Below are 23,253 nucleotides of genomic sequence, written 5' to 3'. Positions count from 1 at the left end.
CTCGTGCTTTCAGTCATTGGTTTGACTGGCACAACATGAATCATTGCTCGTGCTTTCAGTCACTGGTTTGTCTGGCACAACATGAATCATTGCTCATGCTTTCAGTCACTGGATTTACATTCAGCAGTGAAATAGCTGGAATATTGCTGACTGAACGTTCATTCTCTTCACTGTTTCTTCTCCAACAATGACAAACAAAACATAAGATTGACAATTTATTCTGAAATCACTTTGCCATAAGATATATTCAAATATTAGATATCTTCTGTACAAAACGTAATATATCACACTACTTTCAAAGAATGTGTTTAGTTCTAAATTGAAAAGTTAAATACAAACAAGTTCAATAAGTTTCATTTAAAGACAAAGTGTTGAACTTTTAATACTCTTTAGTATTGTTATTAGAAGAAAAATGTAAAAATATACTCAAATTCTTTTCAGAACATTTCCACTGTGACACTTTAAAGCCATCATATAAAGATTAAGTGTGTGTCATATAAAACAGGACGAATCAACTTTCTCATGTGTGTACAGTCTTTTCCTAAATACAATCAACAAAGATGAACACATCACACAACAATCACATATGCAGCATTTTGATTCAGATATGTGCTTGAGCTTCTGTAGAAAGCAAAACATACAGTGTTGATTCCATCACAGACGATACAGCAATTAAATGCTCTATTATGTAAGGAATGTTTGCAAATATATTATGTCCTGCAAAATGCCATGACAATTCTTATGTTTATGAATGCTGCATTTCTTAAGTACATGTAAAATATAAGAATAAAGTACATGTTTCAATTTTTACATTTTAAAATAGAGACCTGTAAATATGTCAAACTTACTTAAATGAACAACATGAACAAAAAATGAAAGTAATCTTGACTAAAATATTGCTATGACTGTAAATATAAATACATATATATACATACGCTAAAAAATTAGATTTTTGTTTGGAGCCAAATCTGTTCTTTCATTGACAAAATTATCAGTTCTGGACACGTTTTTTTCAGTACATATATAATGAATTAATTGTATCATAATAACGGTCTTGTATCACAAAGGCATTCAGGTTGAATGTGATCATATCAAGCGGGAATGTTACCTTGACCTTCAAAATGGAAGGTCATAACCTTGACCTCTCGAAAAGCAGGCAAGGTGAGGGAAGGCAACTATCAATACCCATACTTAACAAAGATCTGTATCTTCTGCAGTCTTGTCAATGGCTCCCATGATTGCCTCTTGGGGTGTTTGGTGCTCACAGAGATTGACAAATGTGTACAGATGTCGCAGGGCATAGTCATTCTGGATAGAATGAAAAGAGAAATAAATGGTACTTTTAAGGTATAGCAGTTATAGCTTGATTGATCAAATGAATAATGTTGTGTATCTGACTGAACCGCCATTCTAGACTGTGGCCAGTGGATCAATATGGCTTCAACAACTGCATCAGCAGTGGGTACTTCCCCAATTATGACATCTCAAGTATACACTGGTCAAGGAGTCAAATCCCAGGTGTCTCTTAGGGCTTTCTTCACACATTATGCTGTAATGTTGATATAACATGGCATACCGTTCAAAACACCTTTCGAACCCATTCACTCACTCACCCATTATCTGTTTCATAGAGGCACAATAGTTTCCTAATCATATATCCCTGTGGGGCTTCTGGTTAAGAACTGATTGCATGTTATTGTACCAACAAAGTACAAAGTTGTTCATGATATCAATCATTGGTTTGTCTGTTCCAGATTAAATCAACTACAATACTAAATACTCTTTTCAATATTCTCTCTAAAGAAAACTGACACATACATTATTGAATTAAATCATTAAAATCACAAGGCTGTGTAATTTTACAAGAAGAAAAAAAGGAGATTGTCTGAGAGCCATGTATTTCTTAGCCTAAGGCATTATTTCATAGATGGACCCACCTTAACAAGGTTAAGACCCGGGCAGTTGGTCCTCAGGTACTCTGTCACTGGTTTGTAGCAGTCATGTGCGAGCAGGGGGAGTCGCTCTGTCATCAGGTCATACACCAGGTCCTTGTTGTTGTTCACAGACAGGGCCATGATATGCTTGAATGTCTCTTCTGTCCTCCTGCGGGTCTGTGTACATGAAGGGTATATACAGTGACCATCTGATACATTCATTGAGAGGTTCAGGGATTAACAGTTACCATCTGATACATTCATTGAGAGGATCAGGGATTATAAGTTACCATCTGATACATTCATTGAGAGGATCAGGGATTAACATAGACCATCTGATACATTCATTGAGAGGATCAGGGATTAACAGTGACCATCTGATACATTCATTGAAAGGAACAGGGATTAAAAGTTACCATCTGATACAGTCATTGAGAGGATCAGGGATTAACAGTGACCATCTGATACATTCATTGAGAGGATCATGGATTAACAGTGACCATCTAATACATTCATTGGCCCGGAGGCTGGGGTCTGTAATACTTTCATGACTTATCTCTACGTACAATTTTGAGATCCTCAAGCTTCTGGTTGACCAGCTCCCGCTCCCAATCAGACTCCGCCAGTTGGACCTTCAGCTGCAGAATGTTCATCTCAACATCCTCTGATGGCACTGCATCCAGCTGCAACACCAAGACACACAGTTATATACTTGGAATGATATACACACGTTAACACCAAGGCACACAGTTATATACTTGGAATGATATACACACATTAACACCAAGGCACACAGTTATATACTTGAAATGATATACACACGTAAACACCAAGGCACACAGTTATATACTTGGATTGATACACACACGTTTACACCAAGGCACACATTTATATACTTGGAATGATACACACATGTTTACACCAAGGCACACAGTTATATACTTGGAATGATACACACACGTTAACACCAAGGCACACAGTTATATACTTGGAATGATACACACACGTTAACACCAAGGCACACAGTTATATACTTGGAATGATATACACATGTTAACACCAAGGCACACAGTTATATACTTGGAATGATATACACACGTTAACACCAAGGCACACAGTTATATACTTGAAATGATATACACACATAAACACCAAGGCACACAGTTATATACTTGGAATGATACACACACGTTAACACCAAGGCACACAGTTATACACTTGGAATGATATACACATGTCAACATCAAGACACACAGTAACACACTTGGAATGATATACACACAGCAACACCAAGACACACAGTCCTAATCAATCCTAATCCATGGAGAAATGACCAATTCATTTTTGGTATTAATTTTGTATGGATGTCAGGCAACGCTCTGTCAGATATTAACAATATTACTACTTTAGCATTACTTTTTTTGCAGAGTATATATCCATTACACATAATATATCTACAGAAGTTACTTGGAACGATGTATTGATGTTACTCAGATTCATTCCCCCCCAACCCGCTGGATCAAAACACATTATGCAATCCACCATCCCTGTGTTCTTGACAGACTTTTTTCATACTCACATTGGGATTGGGAATCGGCTGTTTATCAAAGATATGCATTTCGGTGTTCTTCCCTTGGAATTCAGCAACATCAATACTTCCCATTGTCTGCAAAAAAGGATTCATGATTGTTGTACCTGCTAGCTTAACATTCTGCTCTCCTTTCTGTAACATTTCAACCTAGCCAGCAGGTATAAAGGGTTAAATCAGGACATGTTAATAATGAAAAACCTTTTGCCATACTGTAAGAATCTCTCAAATTATTTCTATTTAACTCACCTATACTGTTGAAAACATCCATCACATCATTCCTAGTTTGTAAATTTTCAAATAAATTGTATATTTATATACTTATCCTTTCTCACACTATGCATTTATTCTTCGATCCTGGTGTGGAAACGTCCTAGAACAAAGTTTTTTGGCTTCAAAAACACAACTCACCCCGACACATCTAATACATCACCAAGTCACCACTGTGATAATGGGTCACGCACCACTGCAATCCTGTGCGACACGACCCCTGCAATCTGACCACCTGACATATCCAGCACCCTCATTCTCAATCTAGAGCATACAGGCTGTGATGCAGGGATAGTTTGGTGGGCGTTTAGCGTGTGAGATAGGATAAGCATATAAATATACAATTTATTAGAAATTTTTTTAAACTTATCCTATCTCACACCAGGCATTCATCTCACGGTTGGATGGTGGGGCACAGATACCCTAGCCTGTAAGGACGTCAACCGTGAGGCGTACACGAGGCAGCTGGAACTAATCTACTCAGTCAACTACTGAGACACCTCATGCACAAGACAGAGGTGAGCAGGTAGAGGATCGGGACAACATTTAAGCAAATGGAACACGGGATGGTGGCTTCTAAGATGTAGACCGAAGTCCCAAAACACAAGTATATATACCCTCCCTCTGGGAACTTGTCTGGGAAAACAAGATGAAACATAAGCAACAAAGAGAATAACTTAAAGAATTTATTGCAGTATATGCAAGATACCAGAGGTGGGACTGTGGAATGCTGGGTATCCTCATCAGCGCTGTCTGGCTGCTGTGACCAAAGTGATCTGACCCTGGACGTCAGTGACCAAGACATCACGAAGGTAGTAAGAAGCAAAGACCATATCAGATCGCAAGAAACATCCCTCCATAATGGCTGAGAGTGTGCAATTTACTGTGCAATGTCAAGGTGGAAGCCACTGGACTTGTCTCATGAGGATTGGAAGCAACTGGGGGTGGTACTCCCGCACAGGTGTAGGCCACAACACAGCCAAAACGAGATAGTAGTTCGAGACACCTTTGAGGTTGCAGCCATCGATAAGGGGATAGCAAGACGCTTTTGAGAGAGACGGTATGCCTGAGATGTTTCCAAGCAGACCTCTTCAAGGCTCGACTGGGCAAAGCAAGAGGTCTTCTACGTCATCAGGTCCCAAAAACGATGAGAGCGGTGAAAGGGTAAATTTACGATCCAGGGAGCTGGTTCTTAGCAATAAAGTCCCAGCGCAAGCCCAGGAAGACTTAACCAGATTGATGACCGACATCTATAGCATGATTCACACTAATACGGGGGCTGTAGTAGCCAGAGCAAGGAGGAAGACTGTCTTGAATGTAATGAGTTCAAAGGTCCTACCCGCATGTCGTTCATACTCGGCGGAAGATAAGTGACGGATGATGTTGAGATCCCATGCTGGATGTCTAAATCGGGATGATTGGTCTATAAGGTGGTTTGAGTGAATCAACGCCAAAAGCAGTAAAATAGGAAGATAAAGTTGATCCCTTCAACTTCCTAGTGGAGCGGAGATGTTGGAGATATTCAGCTATTATTTGAGGAGACGCAGTAATGGGAGACGAAATATCCCTAGCTGAGCAATAACTTTCAAACACCTTCCATTTTTTGTCGTACAAAGCTTTTGTAGAGGTGCAATGTGCCGATGCAATAGTCCTCGCCACCCTTTGAGAATAACTCTTGGCTACAAGAGACCTCTGGAGATGTGCCAAACGCTAAGATTGTAAGTGTCCGGAGACAAGTGAAGAACTGAGGGACACAGACTTGGTCGACCTTATCTTGTTGATCATGACGGGAGATGATTGAAGAAGATCTGCTCATCCGATTGATGAGTGATGGCAAGAATGACCGCTTTGAACACTAGATTGTTGATGTGTAATCTCCTGTCTGCACTTGACCAACAGCCTGCAGCTTGTTGATTGTGAAGGTGAGCGCTCCCGACCGACTGTGGAGGCGTCGAAAAAGAGGGGGTGCTCCAGTGCAAACAGTGGCAAGGAGACTCCGGCGTGAACATTCAACTCTAGGTGCCACCACCGAAGGTTATCGTAGAGGAGCAACAGGAGTCGAATTTGGATCTTGCAATCGTCCTTCTGGAGAAAAGGCCAGAGGAAGCACTGTAGTGGGCGTAGGTATAATTGACCACGTAGAGGGAGGGCTTATGTCAACATCAGAAGTCCAAGGAGTTGCCACTGCCGGAGAAGTAATGGCTGTCTGAGAGCCAATGGTACATGGCTCTGTATCTTTGCCCACCTGTCTGAGAGAATGAACATCTTCCCCACCTGAGTGTCGAAAAGTGCACTAATAAACTGGAGACACTGAGTCAGGACCGTCCCCTACATTGCTGAGAGGACATAAGTCTGGATACAATCATCTATGTAGGCCTCGAAAACAATGCCTCGGTGATAAAGGAACTGAGTCACTGGTTTCGTAAGGCGGGTGAATAACCACGGGGCCATAGAAATTCCAAATGGGAGCACCATCTACTGATAGTGCATCCCCTGGAAGACGAAGCAGAGGTATTGATGATGATCGCAGTGAATAGGGATGTGGCGATAAGTGTTCTGAAGGTCGAGGCTGACCATGAAGTTGCTTGGGCGAATGATTGTGCGTAGTAATGCGATGGAGATCATGTGGAAGTGTGGCGGAGGGTCCAGGTATTAGGAGTTGAAGTCCTTCATGTTGGAGATCAACCGCATCTTGTTGCTGTCTTTCTTTAGAACGATGAAGATCAGTGAGCAGAAACGGAAGAGGCGTGACCAAGACATTCTATTGTTTCACAACCAACATACCTATGACCTCCGTAAAAGCCAATGGGACAAGAGGACCATTACAGTCTGAAACTTGTTGTGGGTCAAGGCCATGGCCCCACGAATATGGGCCTTATCCAACGTTAGGGCACGAGCAACGGACATGGCGACAGCTTCTGTGGAGAGGCAAGTTGAGAGGAGGGGAAGTGTGCGATGGATGGTCTGGTCAATATGCGTCAATTCCTTATCCTCAACAATAGCAGAATGTGTAGAATGCTTGGGATTGACAACGTGGATGTCACTATCCAAATATGGGGCCGACGAGATGGAGAACACACCATGGGTCCCAGTCTCCGAGTAGCTGAAACTAGGAGTTTGCAACTTGTCCCTATGGCGGTGGAATGAAGCAAAAGCCAGATCCAGATTCCTTCCCATATCCGCAAAGACATGCTAAGGCAGCAGGGTGAGAGAGTTCGAGCTGGGACAGGAAACCACAAATCAAGAGAGCCTGTCCTCAGGAGCAACGTGAGAAGCCCAGTTGATCCGCAGTCCAGAAAAACATGTCTGCCAGATCCCCTATATTATCGTCACCGTAAGAGGAGAGTGGTGACGGTGGATCCCCGAGTGCAGTGAAAAACGGTCTGAGATGGTATCCAGGTCGAAAGGAGTCCTAGTAATAGATGAAGTAGGTAGAGTAGGAGTCCTGGCTGATGAGAAGCCATGTTGATCTAGCCCCACAGACACTGCGTGTACCAGTGTCTGAAAGTTTGAGTAGGGTAAAGAGGAAGAAGAATCTGTGCAATGATCACATGATGTAGAGAGAATAAGATGATCCTGCAAGTCCATTTGATTGAAAGTAGGGGAGCGCTGAGGTCATTGAGGTGGAATTGGTGAATGGTCAGTCCTTGAAGTAGAACGGATTCTAGATCCTTGACGACGGGTGATCCCCTGGAGACAGAGGATGAACTGGAGAAGAACGACGACCTGAGATGTCATGGTGGCCTCCCGCTCTGTAGTCCTGAAGTGGAAGAACATGGATGAGACCGGGAGCTACATCAAACCTCATCCTTCTGACGTTCCGGTGACTGCCGTTGGTCCATGGGAGAATGACGACCTTGGGACTGAGAATGATACGGTGTCGAGCAGTTGAGTTTTTGATCAGACAATGTATCGGATGACAATCCTGTGAGTGAAAATCTGTCGTCAGTCAGTTATTACAAGCCCGATGACAATCGTCTTGTTTTCGGTCAAAAGGGGTGTCGCTAATAGAATGCTGGAGAGGTGTATCTGTATCCCTAAATTGCAGCAGGGACGATGATGACCCTAATCACAAGCTGGTAGGGGGCAGAGGCAACTGTCTGCTGATGGCTGCAGACGTCAGAACAGTCCGGTGGTCAGTTGAAAGCGAGACGACTGTAGGAGACGGTGAGCTGTCACGTGCATAACATAGCATATTTTCATGGTAAAGGTAAACCAAAAAGTATTCTCTGTTCAGGTATATGTCTAGAAGTAGTAGAACAACAGGCGATTGAATTGAGATTGAGGGTGCTAGATATGCTAGGTGATCAGATCGCAGGGGATGTGTCACACGGAATTGCAGTGCTGTGTGACCCATGATCACAGTTGTGACTTGGTGATGTATGGGATGTGTTGGGATGAGTTATGTTATTGAAGCTGGAAACTTTGTATTAGATCGTTCCCCACCAGGATCGAAGAATAACAAAAAATGTATAGTGTGAGTTTAAAAATGTATGCTTACAGTGAAATTAATAGAAAAAGATTAAAGCATTTAAGGAATAAATATTCACAATTTTCAGGAAAGAGCAAAACAATGTCACATCATCATTATCCTCAGCTGTCGAATTGCAACATTATGATCAGTCCATTGTAATACATTTACAAAAATGTCACACAATACAGTGAAAACCTGAGTGTAAAACAATGTCACACATTACAGTGAAACCTGAGTGTAAAACAATGTCACACAATACAGTGAAAACCTGAGTGTATAACAATGTTGCACAATACAGTGAAACCTGAGAGTGTAAAACGATGTCACACAATACAGTGAAAACCTGAGAGTGTATAACAATGTCACTAAATACACTGTAAACAATGTGGGAAGTGTCCCAAACAACAGTGTATCCCAAACATATAAAACAATGTACCAAATTAACAATGAATTACACAAATCACTGACAAGATTAACTAACCAGATTTCCAAATTCCATGACATGGCTTGTGTTGGTTTCCCGTCTGACAATCTCAAACTGCTTAGTCAGTGTCTCAGTGCTAAGATCCTCCTGCAACAAAGAAACAACCGTTCAAACACTACCAAATCTCAGTCAGGGTCCCAATGTTAAGATCAACGATCCTCCTGTAACACAATAACACAATTCACATACAATCTTAGTAAGTATATCACTGCTAAGATCCTCCTGTAACAAACAGACAACCAATCACACACAACCATCATCTATGTGAGCTTATCATTGCTAAGATCCTCCTGTAACAAACAGACACAACCAATCACACACAACCATCATCTATGTTAGCATATCACTGCTAAGATCCTCCTGTAACAACCAGACAACCAATCACACACAACCATCACCTATGTGAGCTTATCATTGCTAAGATCCTCCTGTAACAAACAGACACAACCAATCACACACAACCATCATCTATGTAAGCATATCATTGCTAACATCCTCCTGTAACAAACAGACACAACCAATCACACACAACCATCATCTATGTATGCATATCACTGCTAAGATCCTCCTGTAACAAACAGACAACCAATCACACACAACCATCATCTATGTGAGCTTATCATTGCTAACATCCTCCTGTCACAGACACAACCAATCACACACAACCATCATCTATGTTAGCATATCACTGCTAAGATCCTCCTGTCACAAACAGACAACCAATCACACACAACCATCATCTATGTAAGCATATCACTGCTATGATCCTCCTGTCACAGACACAACCAATCATACACAACCATCATCTATGTAAGCATATCATTGCTAACATCCTCCTGTAACAAACAGACACAACCAATCACACACAACCATCACCTATGTAAGCATATCATTGCTAACATCCTCCTGTCACAAACAGACACAACCAATCACACACAACCATCATCTATGTAAGCATATCACTGCTAAGATCCTCCTGTCACAAACAGACAACCAATCACACACAACCATCATCTATGTAAGCATATTGCTAACATCCTCCTGTAACAAACAGACACAACCAATCACACACAACCATCATCTATGTAAGCATATCACTGCTAAGATCCTCCTGTCACAAACAGACACAACCAATCACACACAACCATCATCTATGTAAGCATATCATTGCTAACATCCTCCTGTCACAAACAGACACAACCAATCACACACAACCATCATCTATGTAAGCATATCACTGCTAACATCCTCCAGTCACAAACAGACACAACCAATCACACACAACCATCATCTATGTAAGCATATCATTGCTAAGATCCTCCTGTAGGAAACAGACAACCAATCACACACAACCATCATCTATGTAAGCATATCATTGCTAACATCCTCCTGTAACAAACAGACACAACCAATCACACACAACCATCATCTATGTGAGCTTATCATTGCTAAGATCCTCCTGTAACAAACAGACACAACCAATCACACACAACCATCATCTATGTAAGCATATCATTGCTAACATCCTCCTGTAACAAACAGAAACAACCAATCACACACAACCATCATCTATGTAAGCATATCACTGCTAAGATCCTCCTGTCACAAACAGACAACCAATCACACACAACCATCATCTATGTAAGCATATCATTGCTAACATCCTCCTGTAACAAACAGACACAACCAATCACACACAACCATCATCTATGTGAGCTTATCATTGCTAAGATCCTCCTGTAACAAACAGACACAACCAATCACACACAACCATCATCTATGTGAGCTTATCATTGCTAACATCCTCCTGTAACAAACAGACACAACCAATCACACACAACCATCATCTATGTAAGCATATCATTGCTAACATCCTCCTGTAACAAACAGACACAACCAATCACACACAACCATCACCAATGTAAGCATATCATTGCTAACATCCTCCTGTAACAAACAGACACAACCAATCACACACAACCATCATCTATGTAAGCATATCACTGCTAAGATCCTCCTGTAGGAAACAGACAACCAATCACACACAACACAACTCCTGTAACACTGGATCCTGTTTCACACTTTATGACATGGCTGATTGCGTGTCATCAGCCCAATGAAGATCTGGGTTAGAATTGGTCTTTATCATCCCATGCTTGTCATAAGAGGCGACTAACGGGATCGGGTGGTCAAGGCTCACTTACTTGGTTGATGCATGTCATCGTATCCAATTGTATTCATTGATGCTCATGATATCAATTACTCAAGTATCTGGTCCAGACTCGATTATTTACAGACTGCCGTCATATAGCTGGAATATTGCTAAGAACAGTCTTAAGCAACAGACAAACATTGCTCATGTTTACTCAACAGGCTTATCCGATACAGACCCGATTATTTACAGACTGCCGTCATATAGCTGGAATATTGCTAAGAACAGTCTTAAGCAACAGACAAACATTGCTCATGTTTTGAGTCACAGGCTTATCTGACACAGACTTGATTATTTACAGACTGCCGTCATATAGCTGAAATATTGCTAAGAACAGTCTTAAGCAACAGACAAACATTGCTCATGTTTTGAGTCACAGGCTTATCCGATACAGACTTGATTATTTTCAGGCCCCCATGTTACAGCTGGAACAGTGTTGACTGCTCACTCACTCACTCACTCACTCATTCCAACCCAATCAGGGATGGAGCATTGTAGCTAACCTTATCAGAGTCTTCCATCCACCTGACACTGTACACATCTCCCAGGAAGGTCTTTCGTTCCTTGTCCATGTAGCAGGCATAGGACGACTCATGGGCGTTGGCGGCAGTTGTGGCAAACACTGGAATAACAATGATGGAAATGTGGTCTCGCGGAGGAACTCAAGGCCACCCATTTACATTTATGAATCCACTGTATCAAAATTTTAAAATACACATAATTGCATAGTCCATTTTTATCAATAAAAACAGTTGTGACAATGAATGCAGCCTCTGACCATACACAGGACAAATACTCATGTCATTGCATTCTTGTTTGATCGTTGTTTAACACTATAGGTAGCAATATTTCAGGAGTCAGACAGCTTATGACCAACCTAGGCTGCTGGGTATCAATTCTACCATGGAATGCCCACAGGGGTTGCTGCTTGTTAAGAAACAAAAGATTAATTTGGCCAATGTCTGCCTAGACAGGAAACTTCGTCAATCACTTGAAATGACATATATATATATATCATAAAATGATAAAATCTAACCGTTGATGTCCTTGGGGAGCAGATTCTTGTCAAACATCGAGCCAGATTCGCAAGCCTCCACATAGATCACCATCTGATTTGTTCATGAAATACATATTTTTTAATAAACTCATAAGCATCCTAAAGAATCATAAAGTAAATAAACAGATGATATCAGTTTAATTAAATTTCAAAAACTATCTCACACATACCCCACTTACTTTCAATCATAAACAAGTTCAGATATTTTCATTCCATGACATTCTGGTAATTAGATTTTCAAAAACATGCTTTCCTAACATTTTAACTCTCCTGGTGCCACTTTTCACAGAAAACATCCCTTTTCAACTGTGAATTAAGATTTCAAATAATGAGTGCACAAAATCAAAATTATAACCATCATCACCCTAACCATCTCTGCTTTAACATCGTGTAACTCATATTTTATACAGTGCTACGGATTGCGAAATAAGGTGATATTAGTAAAGGTTACCTCGCTTCGACCTTTTTCTGCCATGTTGAACTTCATGCGAATGATGGCAATTTTTTATTTTGTACCCTTCTCACATACACATAACTATTATAATATCAGACAGCCTATTTGATAAAGGAATTTATCAGATTGGTCAGAAAGATTTACTTTTCCCCACTGTACAGACTACTAACCATGCTAACGCTTAGTCCGCAACGAAAGTGTGTTTTTTCAAGAATTGCATATAGATTGTACTCTTGATTAATGTATGACAATCTACTGAAAGTCTTCAACTCTTATTCGATATGCCATCTGAAATGTCAGCAATGAGGAAATGCTTTAATTTTTCCGTTCAATGACGCCACAATCTGCAATTTTATTTGTGTAGGCCAATTGACGGTCAGTAATTTCCATCCGCTGTGAATTTGTCGTCAGGACAGGTGCACATGATTTGACGAGGATGACGTCACGTCAAACAGCTGATTTAATGTTGTGGTAGTATAATGGATACATGTGATTTCAGTTTCCAAATAATAATAATCCCTTTGACTGAACTAGAAAGCAGATCTAGAATGTGCTTTTCATATCTGTTTAAAGGTTTGATATTCCAAGAAAATAATGTGCATATACATGAGTACGGGAATGGAATGTTTTACTGTGAGAAAGCTGTCAAAATGGATCCTATATTAAACCTTTTTATATTTTAGCCTCATATATTAGAATCTTGCATGGTTCAATTTATAACATAAACAGTAAAAGTACTTAGATTTACACACAATATAGAGATAATTGGTTTCTGAATCACAAAATGTTTTCAGTGTAAATGTGATTTCGTTTTGATGTTTTAAATAGCTTTCATTATGGTTTTTTTCACTCTGCATTATATAAATCATCACATACTTCGATCATGTTTGTCCTTGAATGTACACGTACAACCTAGGTGTAAATACACTGCTAAAGTAGTATTCATTAAACAATAAAGTTGTGCTTCATGGACTGGCCATACAAGTATATTTTGAGAAAAGGTCTAAGTAAGGCAGCCAAGTGCGAAATACTAGCTGAGACAAAGATGTATGTTTTCTAGTGGTCATAGTGAAACAAATTTGTTCAGAGTTTTGAGCACATGAACTGTACATACATACATTAAACACTACATTTATCCAAGTGATCCATATTTTCGTAATTTTCTCTTTCACTTAATCTAGATATTAGTTATAATTATACCGTTAAAAACAATAATAGTGCCTTCTTTTACCTGTGCAAGTTATCATTTCCTTGTATTAGATATAGCCCACTCTACACTTCTTGAGCTTTCAAATTCAAGTATTAAAATTGTCCAATTACATCTCGTTTCAAGCTTTTTATAAGTTAGATTTAAACGATTACACCAAAACACCTGAAGTACAAATGTATAAATAAGCAGTCTGTGTGATTGCACAACAAAGCCATGCTTGTCTGACATATGGTGCCCGAGTTACGATGATCGAAAATAGGTTTGTTGAATAGATTTGCTGTTCGTGAAAATGCCTCAACGATTTTGATTAAATCTACGTGTACTTACTCTTGGGTGGTATTACGTTAGTATAATCTTGTTAATTATTAAGAAATAATAATGATGTCCGATATTGAGCGATGTCAATTTGAGATGTTAGGGTTGTTCAACGATCTTTCACAATGTCAATTACCCCGAAGTTGTTTTTATCACCAATGAAAGAGCACGCACACTGAAACCTACAAGGATGTAATCAAGATTTCTTCAAGATATACATTCAAAACTGTCATTCATTTTGTAACATAATCTTTGAAACAGTCTGCATATGAAGCAATCATGACCACTTCTGTCAATTGTGTTTAGACATCAAAAACACTGACAATTTCATCTAGATTTTTTTTAGTAAATATAAATCATGGAAGATTCTCAATGAATGTGTAATTCGACACAAATGTCATATGTCTATCACCGTTAGGATATGTACTTTCCATTGATATGGATTATTGGACATTTAATTTCGAACAAGGGCACTTACTTGACTTTACTTGCCACATGTGCTTCCATATTACAATTAATGTAGAATAGTAGGAAACTTACAATACCAGCCCTTTGATCGATGGCTAGGCAGTGCAGAGATCTTTTCTGATTTGTTGTTCATTTTTGTACATGTGCACAAATTTATACATTTTTGAAACAGCAACGTCATCACAGTGCGGTATGCAAAGCCAGCTGACTTCCAGGCACCATGAGGGTTAAGCAGATGAAAACAATCAGATTTTCATGGATGTTAATACCAAGTACCAGACAGGGTAACAACAAGTACCATGACGTAGCCAGGGTTGCAGGCCCTCCAGTTTAAACATTTATATAAGGGAGTTTGGTTGAACTATGGTGTGAACAGTATTCCAGTTGTATCACAGCGTGTCAGCTTAACGTGGGAGGAAAGCCCACGGCGATACAGGTTTCCGACGTTTACCACTGTGGTGCTGACAAACAGAGAAACATAAGGATTTGAGCCGGGATTTGAACCAACAATCATAAGTTTCTAATATGCCCAAGGGGCACAACTCTGTGCAGTGAACTGCAGCGCCTTAGACGACAGGGCCACTCGGCCCTCGCAGCAACTTGAGCCCCTGGGCCAGTACATAGACACACACAGTGACTGTACCTGGCCGTATCTCTGTTCCTTGTTCATATTGAGGATGGTGTGGTGGAGATCCGAGGCATGGAGCTGAAAATAGATACAGCTTTTGATCTAATGTCGTCACCACAGAGTAGCCAATCACAGACCTGATTAAGATACAGCTTCTCACAAATACCAATTGACCTTAGGTCGTCACCATGGAGAAGTCAATCACAGGTCTTATTCTCCCCCACAGGTATGTAAGGTACAGCATGTCACTAATACCATTTGACCTTGTTCTAGCTTAACATTTTACTGACAGAAAATTACAATATCAGTACATGCATTCACATAGCGCAACAATTCCCAAAATAAATATGCTCTGCACGCTTTAGCAACTGTAAGATTGCTGAAACAAATGTTGTAAGATGAGATTTGAAACAGGAAATAGTGGGAGCAGTGTATTATGAGAATGTTCTTTTGCTTGAAATAAGACAAAATCGATGCTTCTAATTTTGAAACTTTATCACTTGAACAGTGAATCCAATTTTTGATTAATACAGCCAATGCTTGACCTTACAAACACAGTTTTATTTCATGATTAGAATGTACTGTTAAGCAAGAATTGAAACCATATGTTTCAAATCAATATAGTTCTCTCTGTCAGCTCTGGTTAGCTAAGGCTGTTAAAGGGGCACTGATCTAATGCAATTCCCCGGACTGGTTGTTGCCTTTGTTATTGTTTTTTCCCCCGCGAGTACCCGGATGATACGCAACGCAGCTGAGCGTGACCAGAGACTGGGCTACCGTCTGCAAGGACAGTTAAATAAACTTGGAGGCTGGAGGCAATATTTGTTTTACGCATTTTTGCATAAACACTGATTGGTTAACTGTGATCTATAAAGATTTCGACAAAGGGCGCATGTTAATTAATTTCTTCAGCCTAAACAAACAGACAAAAAGAACAGCGGAGCTCATCGGATGTCGTCATTTGGAAATACCCCAGATGGTTATAGTTTAATACTAAAAAAAGTATCCATGCAGTGAAAGCACTTTCGGATTTCGGCTAGCGTCGATAATACGATTACTACTCCCTTGTTGTCATCCACGTTTTCTCGTATAACCCTACACTTGTGTATTTGTCGTCATTCAGTTGATGGCAAATAATAAATGAATTTATTACAGGTACAATTAGTGGTAGCACCACTTAGATTACCTGACAAAGGTTCCCATTTGGCATTTATTGTGTCTGGGGTAATTATTCAATCTAAATCCAGGTTTGAAGTGAGGTGAAATGTGTGTTATGTAATATGCACGTGGCAGCCAAGCAAGAGGTAAATGCTCAGTTGATTTACTTTTTTTTTGTAAATCAACGGATCGTTCCTAGTCATCAAAGGATTAACAGAAAATACGTTGATTGATTAATCACAGTTATCTTGCAGAGTGGATATGTCAAGAGTGAGTGTTTACATGTCTAGGTTTACTAAAACAAAGGGAATACACTCATACCATGGCGTGAAGTGCCGATGTAAAAACAACATACTTTGTTCAAAGGGTTAAAGGGATAATACGTTGATTGATTGATCATTGTTATCTATCACTCAATGTATTTTTTAGGAACCGTGGACGTTATGAAAATAGTTGTCACGTGGGCTTTCTCAGCCGACCATTGAGACTTGACACCTATGTAAAACACCTGAAACAATCCAAGTGATCAGTTGAGAAACGACCATGGGTTATAATATCCCGAAACGATATATATCTTTTAAAATATTGGATTGTTACTGAGACACGTGACATCGAATAAGTTTCTTTGTACAGCTGCAAACGAATGGGATATTGTTCGTTTGTGTGGATATTCACGGATACATTCCTCGAACAAGGAAGCTGCCTAAAATTTATACACATAAATTTGGTAGGTTGTAATTATGATATTTGCATTTTGTTTTCCTTCATTTGAACCGATTCGTTCTTGTTTCTCTACGTCTTGGTTGGGAAATTCTTTAATGAGCGATAGACGTTGTTTTCACAGGTCATTTCCTTTGTAAGCGTGTATATATTACCGTCAATTTGTAAAATGTGATTCTCTCAGGCAATTATAAAATGTGTAAATAATTCAGTCATTTTGACTAAAAAATCTGTCCAGATTGATTAAGACGATCAAAAGAGCCTACAAACATCAGAACAGATTATTATGTAGGATTAGAAGCCAAACAACATAGAAATGTACTTTTCAACGTAACATTTTCAGTCTCTTGGTGATGACATTATATTTATAAACATCAAAATGTTTGGAATTCGTTATCATAATAATACAGATGGAAATGTTTTTCAGTCACTTTGTAAAATAACTGAATATTTAGACGTTAAATAAATTTGTTACACATTTGACAGTAAAAAAATATACACACAATAAAAAAAACAATGCTCAGGTGAAATATTTACTTTGTTTTGCAAGTCAAAATAGTGTAAACGAAAATCGCAAAATTACCAAGCAAGTGACTTATCAAAACTTTGTCACCATTACCGATGCTACCCACAAAGGTACCTACATTTCCTTATCATCTTGAAAACTGTATTTCATTTTGTTGATCAATGTGACCATACGCCCTTATTACTACCCATAAAAGTGACTAATGCGCTTACGAATGGCGCAGTAGAGGTCGCGAACTAGTCTAGATTTCTGCTATACATCCGGGTACTCACTGGGAAAAAACAATAACAAAGGCAACAACCAGTCCCGGGGAATTGCGTTAGATCTTTGCCCCTTTAAGGCATGCATCCCTGTTTATAAATTATTCCCCAAAAAATCATTCTTATCATTCTCCACAGCTTGTAAAATATTTGATTGTAATTTAAGTCCTATACTTTTATATGGTGCAGAAATTTGGGGGCTAAGGTATTTTGCATGTATAGAGAAAGTTCAAACTTCATATTTTAAATATTTTCTTGGTGTAGGTAAATATGCCTCAAACACAGCTATCTTAGGGGAAATTGGCCGCCACTATATGTTTGTCCAGAGTCAGATCAGAGCTAAAAAACATTGGCTAAAATTATTGCACATGGGATCAAATAGATATCCTGTACAATGTTATTACTTCCTTAAAAAGCTAGATGAGAAAGGTAAGCACAGTTGGGTGACAGATCTAAAACATTGTCCATATGTTAATGGTTTTTCATATGTCTGGGACTACCAAAATGTTGGTGATGTAAATATTTTTTTGTATCAATTTCAGGAAAGACTAAAAGATGTTGCCTCTCAAAATTTGTTTGCAAAATTGTCTGCTTCCAAATATTTATCTCATTATTCAAATGTTAAATCTTTGCTGAATGTAGAAAAATATATTGATTCTTTGCAGGATAAATCTCTGAGAGAACCTTTTGTAAATTTAGGATTAGCTTACATAATTTTTATGTTCAGTTTCTACGTAAAAACCCCTCAGATAATGAAAATAGTGTATGTAGATATTGTAACAAGGGTTGTATTGAAAATGAAGATCATGTCTTTTTCACTTGTGATTATTATACCAGACTTTATGGAAACATTATATTACTCAACTACAGGATATGTATGACGGTTACCTGTCACTTCCAAATATTGCAAAACTGCAAAAATGTCAATGTAATAAAACTGATTTCTGTATACCTGTATAAGATATTTAAATTTAGAAAAACGTGACTAAATTTATATTGTACTGACATTGTAATATAGGCCACATGGCCCACATTACGGAATGAATCTGTCTGTCTGTGGTTAGCTGAGAGTTTCCCTATAGCTCTATCCTAATTCACAATAAAGCCACAGTGATAGTTCTTTAACAACTGTCATCTATTGACGCTTAACACATTCCATGATTAGAAAAATTTCATTGAACTTACAAACTTGCTCCCAAATGCAATAATTCCTGGAGCTCCATGGTCAACAAAGTTCACAAAAACATGATCATTTGGTCCACTGGAAAAAGCACAAATGAGACATTAAAAACAACATCAGACAGTATTTGGACAAAAACTGAACTTAATTTTGAAAAATATATTTTAAGCAATGGGAAGACTTAAAATTATTATAATTGTGCAAAATTGAACAATAGTTATCATTGAATACTACTTCTATTACATCATTGCCAAAAATCCTGTATTTTGGCTGCTGTCACACCATACTAAAACTTTCAGATTGTCAACTGGGGTCCACTGTAAAGTATACAATAATAGTTATCCCAAAAATAGCACTAGCAGCTCACAGCTCTTACGTGCGCAAGGCAGGAAAACATTCAGTTCTTTCCCAATAAACATCAGCCTACTAGAGGCAGATGCTTGGGGAGGTGGGAGGGAGTACTTCTGATGTAGCAGAGGTAGTATTTTTAGAATAATAAACAATGATAGCTATTGTTTAATAATTTGTACGAATCATGGGGAATGGTGATGGTGATGGTGACGGTGACATTTTCTTATCCCAATCATCGTCACCACTGGATGAACTTAGTCCATCTGTTGTCACAAGAGGAGGGAAAGACGATCTCCATGACCTAGCAACTGCTGCAAAGGTAGATTGAGAGAACCAGAGGCCTGCATTCTTTGTGTGGTAGCTTCCAGTCAATGAGATGAAGGCTGGGAATGTTCTCGATCTGGATTGATGCAGAAGATCCTTGCGTTAAGGTAGTGGATCTATCATAAGTAGAGCTAGCAGTCTTGGGAACAAGGTTCTACTGGGCCAGAGTAGGGCAATCAGGATGATGGTACAGTCTGTTGATTCTATCCTCTGTATCACCCCATTGAGAAGCGACCATGAAGGGAAGGCGTACGGAAAGAGATTGGTCCAATCCATGGACAGAACGTCGGTCTGTAAGGCCCTTGGATCCATAACCGGACCGACGTAGACTAGGAGTCGGTGGTTCATACAAGTCACAAAAAGATCTACATACGGGGTGTCTCATGTTGACGTGATGTTCAATTGCCATGGAAAATGTCTCACTGCCATCCAGCAAGGTAGTGAGTATGCTTAGTTGAATAAACGTGAGGTCTCTATCATCAGAGAGGTGGACTTGGTCCTGCCCTGCTTCTGTATGTAGGCCACGACTGTGCTGTTGTCCGTTGTTCTGACCCTATCCGGGGGCTCTGTATCTGGAGGTCTGCTAGATGGGCTCGATCCCCAGCAAGAATCTGAGGCATCCGTGAACAGGTGATATTTCGGCAGGCAAGGGGTGAGAGGAATGCCAGTCATGACATGACAAAATCGTTCTGTAGTGTCCTGCTTGATTTCGTCAGTTATCTTACCAAGTTGATTGTGGAATACAGTGGGTGATGAGATAGGTTGAGACTTCACCATTCTCTTGGCCTGTGAAGTGACAGCCTTAAATTGGATCTGATATAGAAGGTGTTGATCTCGGAGCCAGAGGAATTGGGACGATGACCAGACCTGCACACTCAGTACTTCTTGCTGCATCTTGACGATCAAGTCCAAGAGGCTGTGGGCGAGTCCCACTTGATTGATGCAAATCAGAATGGTGGTGTCAGCCGGAGTCTCGTCGTACTCTGGGAGGAAAGGAGGAACAGAGTGGTATACACCGGCTATGTACCAGTTAATATAAGAGCCAATGTCCATGTAGTACCAATTGGCTGTGGAGACATCATTAACACGGCTAGCAGGAAGAGAAAGCTTCGTACTAGGATTCTTGACATTTGACAAGCTTTAGGAAATCCTCATCCAGTACCCATGGCTCAGGTATGGTTTGTGGGTTTGATATAATTTCCTCTTCAGGTTGGGGAGAGGAAGCCTGTCATCATGCCTGAGTGTGTGGAGGTAACTGTATATCTTGAACTTCAAGATTTACAGTATCAAGCAGTTGACAATTCACTGTGCGTAACTCAGCCATGGGAGTGTCTGATGAACGTGCGATGACACAGGGGATTGGCAGCAGGCATACTCAGGCATCAATGATGGGCTGGACAGGTTCATGCGGGCAGTCTGATTAGGCATAAACTGATACAAGGCATCCAATGAATCTACAAAAGGTTAGGGAGTGCCAAACTCCCGTGGTGGTTGAGTCTCTTCCTCCTGGTGATCATCCTTGGATTCAGAATGAGTGTGGGAGGCCGTTGGGGGAATCTCATCAAAGTCAGCTTGTCTGACTGGACATGATATCGTCCACCTTCTTGGCGGCATCTTTTCTCTTGGCTTTGGTGAGAGCATCGCTGAGCTGAGAATGCCTTCTTGGAGAGTGGGAGACAAAGAGTGCAAGAAGTACAAGAAGGCTCTCTGCATTTCAAACACTAGCTATGAAGGTCACAGGAAATTATGAACCTGTCACACTTGTGACAGGCTGAGGGCATGTAAGAGCTGTGAGCTGGAAGTGCTATTTTTGGGACAACTATTATCGTATAGTTGACAGTGAAGGGGACCTCAGTTGAAAATCTGAAAGTTTTAGTATGGTGTGACTGCAGCCAATATACAGGATTTATGGCAATGATGCTATAGAGGTAGAGGATTCGTAAGAATTATATATAATATTTTGGGTGGAAATTGTAGTTTTCAAAAGGGGTTGCAGGAGTGTTATTGTGAGACATTCCTCTGCATCTCCTTCAAAAGACCAGAAATGTCATCTAAAGGATATGATTCAAGACATAGCACAGTACCCTTGGATAGATTTGTTGAAAGTTGACAATCCTGAGAAAGGGAGGTAACTCGTAAATGTTTGCCCAAAATAGAACTTCCTGTGGCCCACTTTCCTCAAAAGTGGATATTTTGCAAGATAAGTGCTTATTATTTGTTTTTTGGGGTGTATGATAAATTCAAGAGCTTTCAAACCATTTAGTCATAATTCAAATGATTTTCAGATATTTTCAAAACAAAAGACAAAAATATAATTTAAACATGATCATTTACTCCAACTAACAAACTGGCACAATTAAATGAGTCTAGTTTGAAGCTATACAATTTGACCCTAAGAAAGGTAAGTGTGTTTACGGTAACCATGGCAATATGCCTTCAGCAGACATGCGTCCCTTTTAGGTGGGGCTGCAGGGGTGTGAAAAAAAGTGGTGGGTCTGATGCTGCTACCCACCTCTCGAGCACCCGCCCATTTCCGATGCCGACCATTCCTTCCTTGTCCCCTTTCAGAACCTTCAGGAAGTTCTCGGGGTTCACTTCCTGGACAAAATAGAGGCCGAGATATTAACTATTATTATGAATACATCATTATACTATTACCATATATAGCTGTTCAATAAAGAACACCCGCTTTATCATATGACTAGTTATTCTGTCATGCAATGTCAGATTAACTATAGTCAAGTGAACAAATCAGATGTTCTGTAACTTCTTTTGAGTAGTATATATAAACACTGAATACCAAAAGTTTGTTATCTTTCATATAATCAGTAGGATATTCAAACTCATATAATAATTTCCTTATCATGGCAGGCCAATTAATATTTTGGTTTTTCATTTGTACCTAACTAAGGAAAGAATGTAAGTGTGTTTGACTAGAAATTGTATTCATGTAACATAGTTTTCATACTGGCATAGCAACGTTTCCGTATGGATCCTTATTAAGGGTGAAAGAATACACCGATATTCCGATGCATCGGGATATCTGACCCACGATACGATACATGTGGGCCTTTATATCAGTACGCCACAATACCGAACACAAATCTTATGTACAGTGTTCCTTCGATATTGCCCCCTTCAGTATAGCACCAGCTTGGTTATAGGGATACAATTCCAACCATTGCATCAAAATTCTTTGAAGTTGTATCACTGGGTACTGTTAAACTGAATCACCGGTAGATTGGGAGAAAATGTGTGTACAGCTGATTGCTATTTCAGGCTTAGATTATGAGAAAATACATGTTAATCTTAATCTTTGCATATAAAACAATGCCTTGGAGAGGCCTTGGAGAGCAGGAAACATTCTGCGTCCCATGGGACACACAATAATATACATTGTACCTCCAGCGCATCAAGAGCAGTTATGGGGGTCTGTTATTTCGTCCATCAATCATGACCACTGTCCACATGATCATTTATTGATATAGGCTAATTATCTAAACATACATTACACTATGAAATGTATATGAAATGCACATCGTAGATCATGTTATTAAGTAGGTAGAGGATGTACTATTGGTCATGCACCCTCTATGACTCCATCACGGTTTAGACTTTACAGCAGGAGACATTGTCAGTA

The 23,253-nt window shown here is 39.6% G+C and overlaps 1 protein-coding gene across 1 annotated transcript in view; it reads right to left on the bottom strand.

The window, feature by feature from the left end:
• Positions 1-253: 253 nt before the first annotated feature.
• LOC139443162 (legumain-like) overlaps positions 254-23,253 on the bottom strand; it is a 43,493-nt gene continuing 20,493 nt past the window's right edge. Inside the window, exons 4-13 of the mRNA XM_071224121.1 lie at positions 22,126-22,211; positions 18,944-19,019; positions 15,110-15,172; positions 11,999-12,071; positions 11,466-11,584; positions 8,748-8,837; positions 3,514-3,600; positions 2,501-2,617; positions 1,938-2,111; positions 254-1,308 (exon numbers count right to left, since the gene is read on the bottom strand). Coding sequence (XP_071080222.1) covers positions 1,192-1,308; positions 1,938-2,111; positions 2,501-2,617; positions 3,514-3,600; positions 8,748-8,837; positions 11,466-11,584; positions 11,999-12,071; positions 15,110-15,172; positions 18,944-19,019; positions 22,126-22,211 — 1,002 coding nt within the window. The 3' untranslated portion in view covers positions 254-1,191. The remainder of the gene's footprint in view (positions 1,309-1,937; positions 2,112-2,500; positions 2,618-3,513; positions 3,601-8,747; positions 8,838-11,465; positions 11,585-11,998; positions 12,072-15,109; positions 15,173-18,943; positions 19,020-22,125; positions 22,212-23,253) is intronic.

The sequence above is a fragment of the Haliotis cracherodii genome, unplaced genomic scaffold (assembly GCF_022045235.1).
Source record: "Haliotis cracherodii isolate W230 unplaced genomic scaffold, xgHalCrac1.p SCAF_5, whole genome shotgun sequence".
NCBI classification, from domain to species: domain Eukaryota; kingdom Metazoa; phylum Mollusca; class Gastropoda; order Lepetellida; family Haliotidae; genus Haliotis; species Haliotis cracherodii.
Note: the sequence above shows the minus strand (reverse complement) of the source record. Positions and strands in the feature narration are given on the sequence as shown.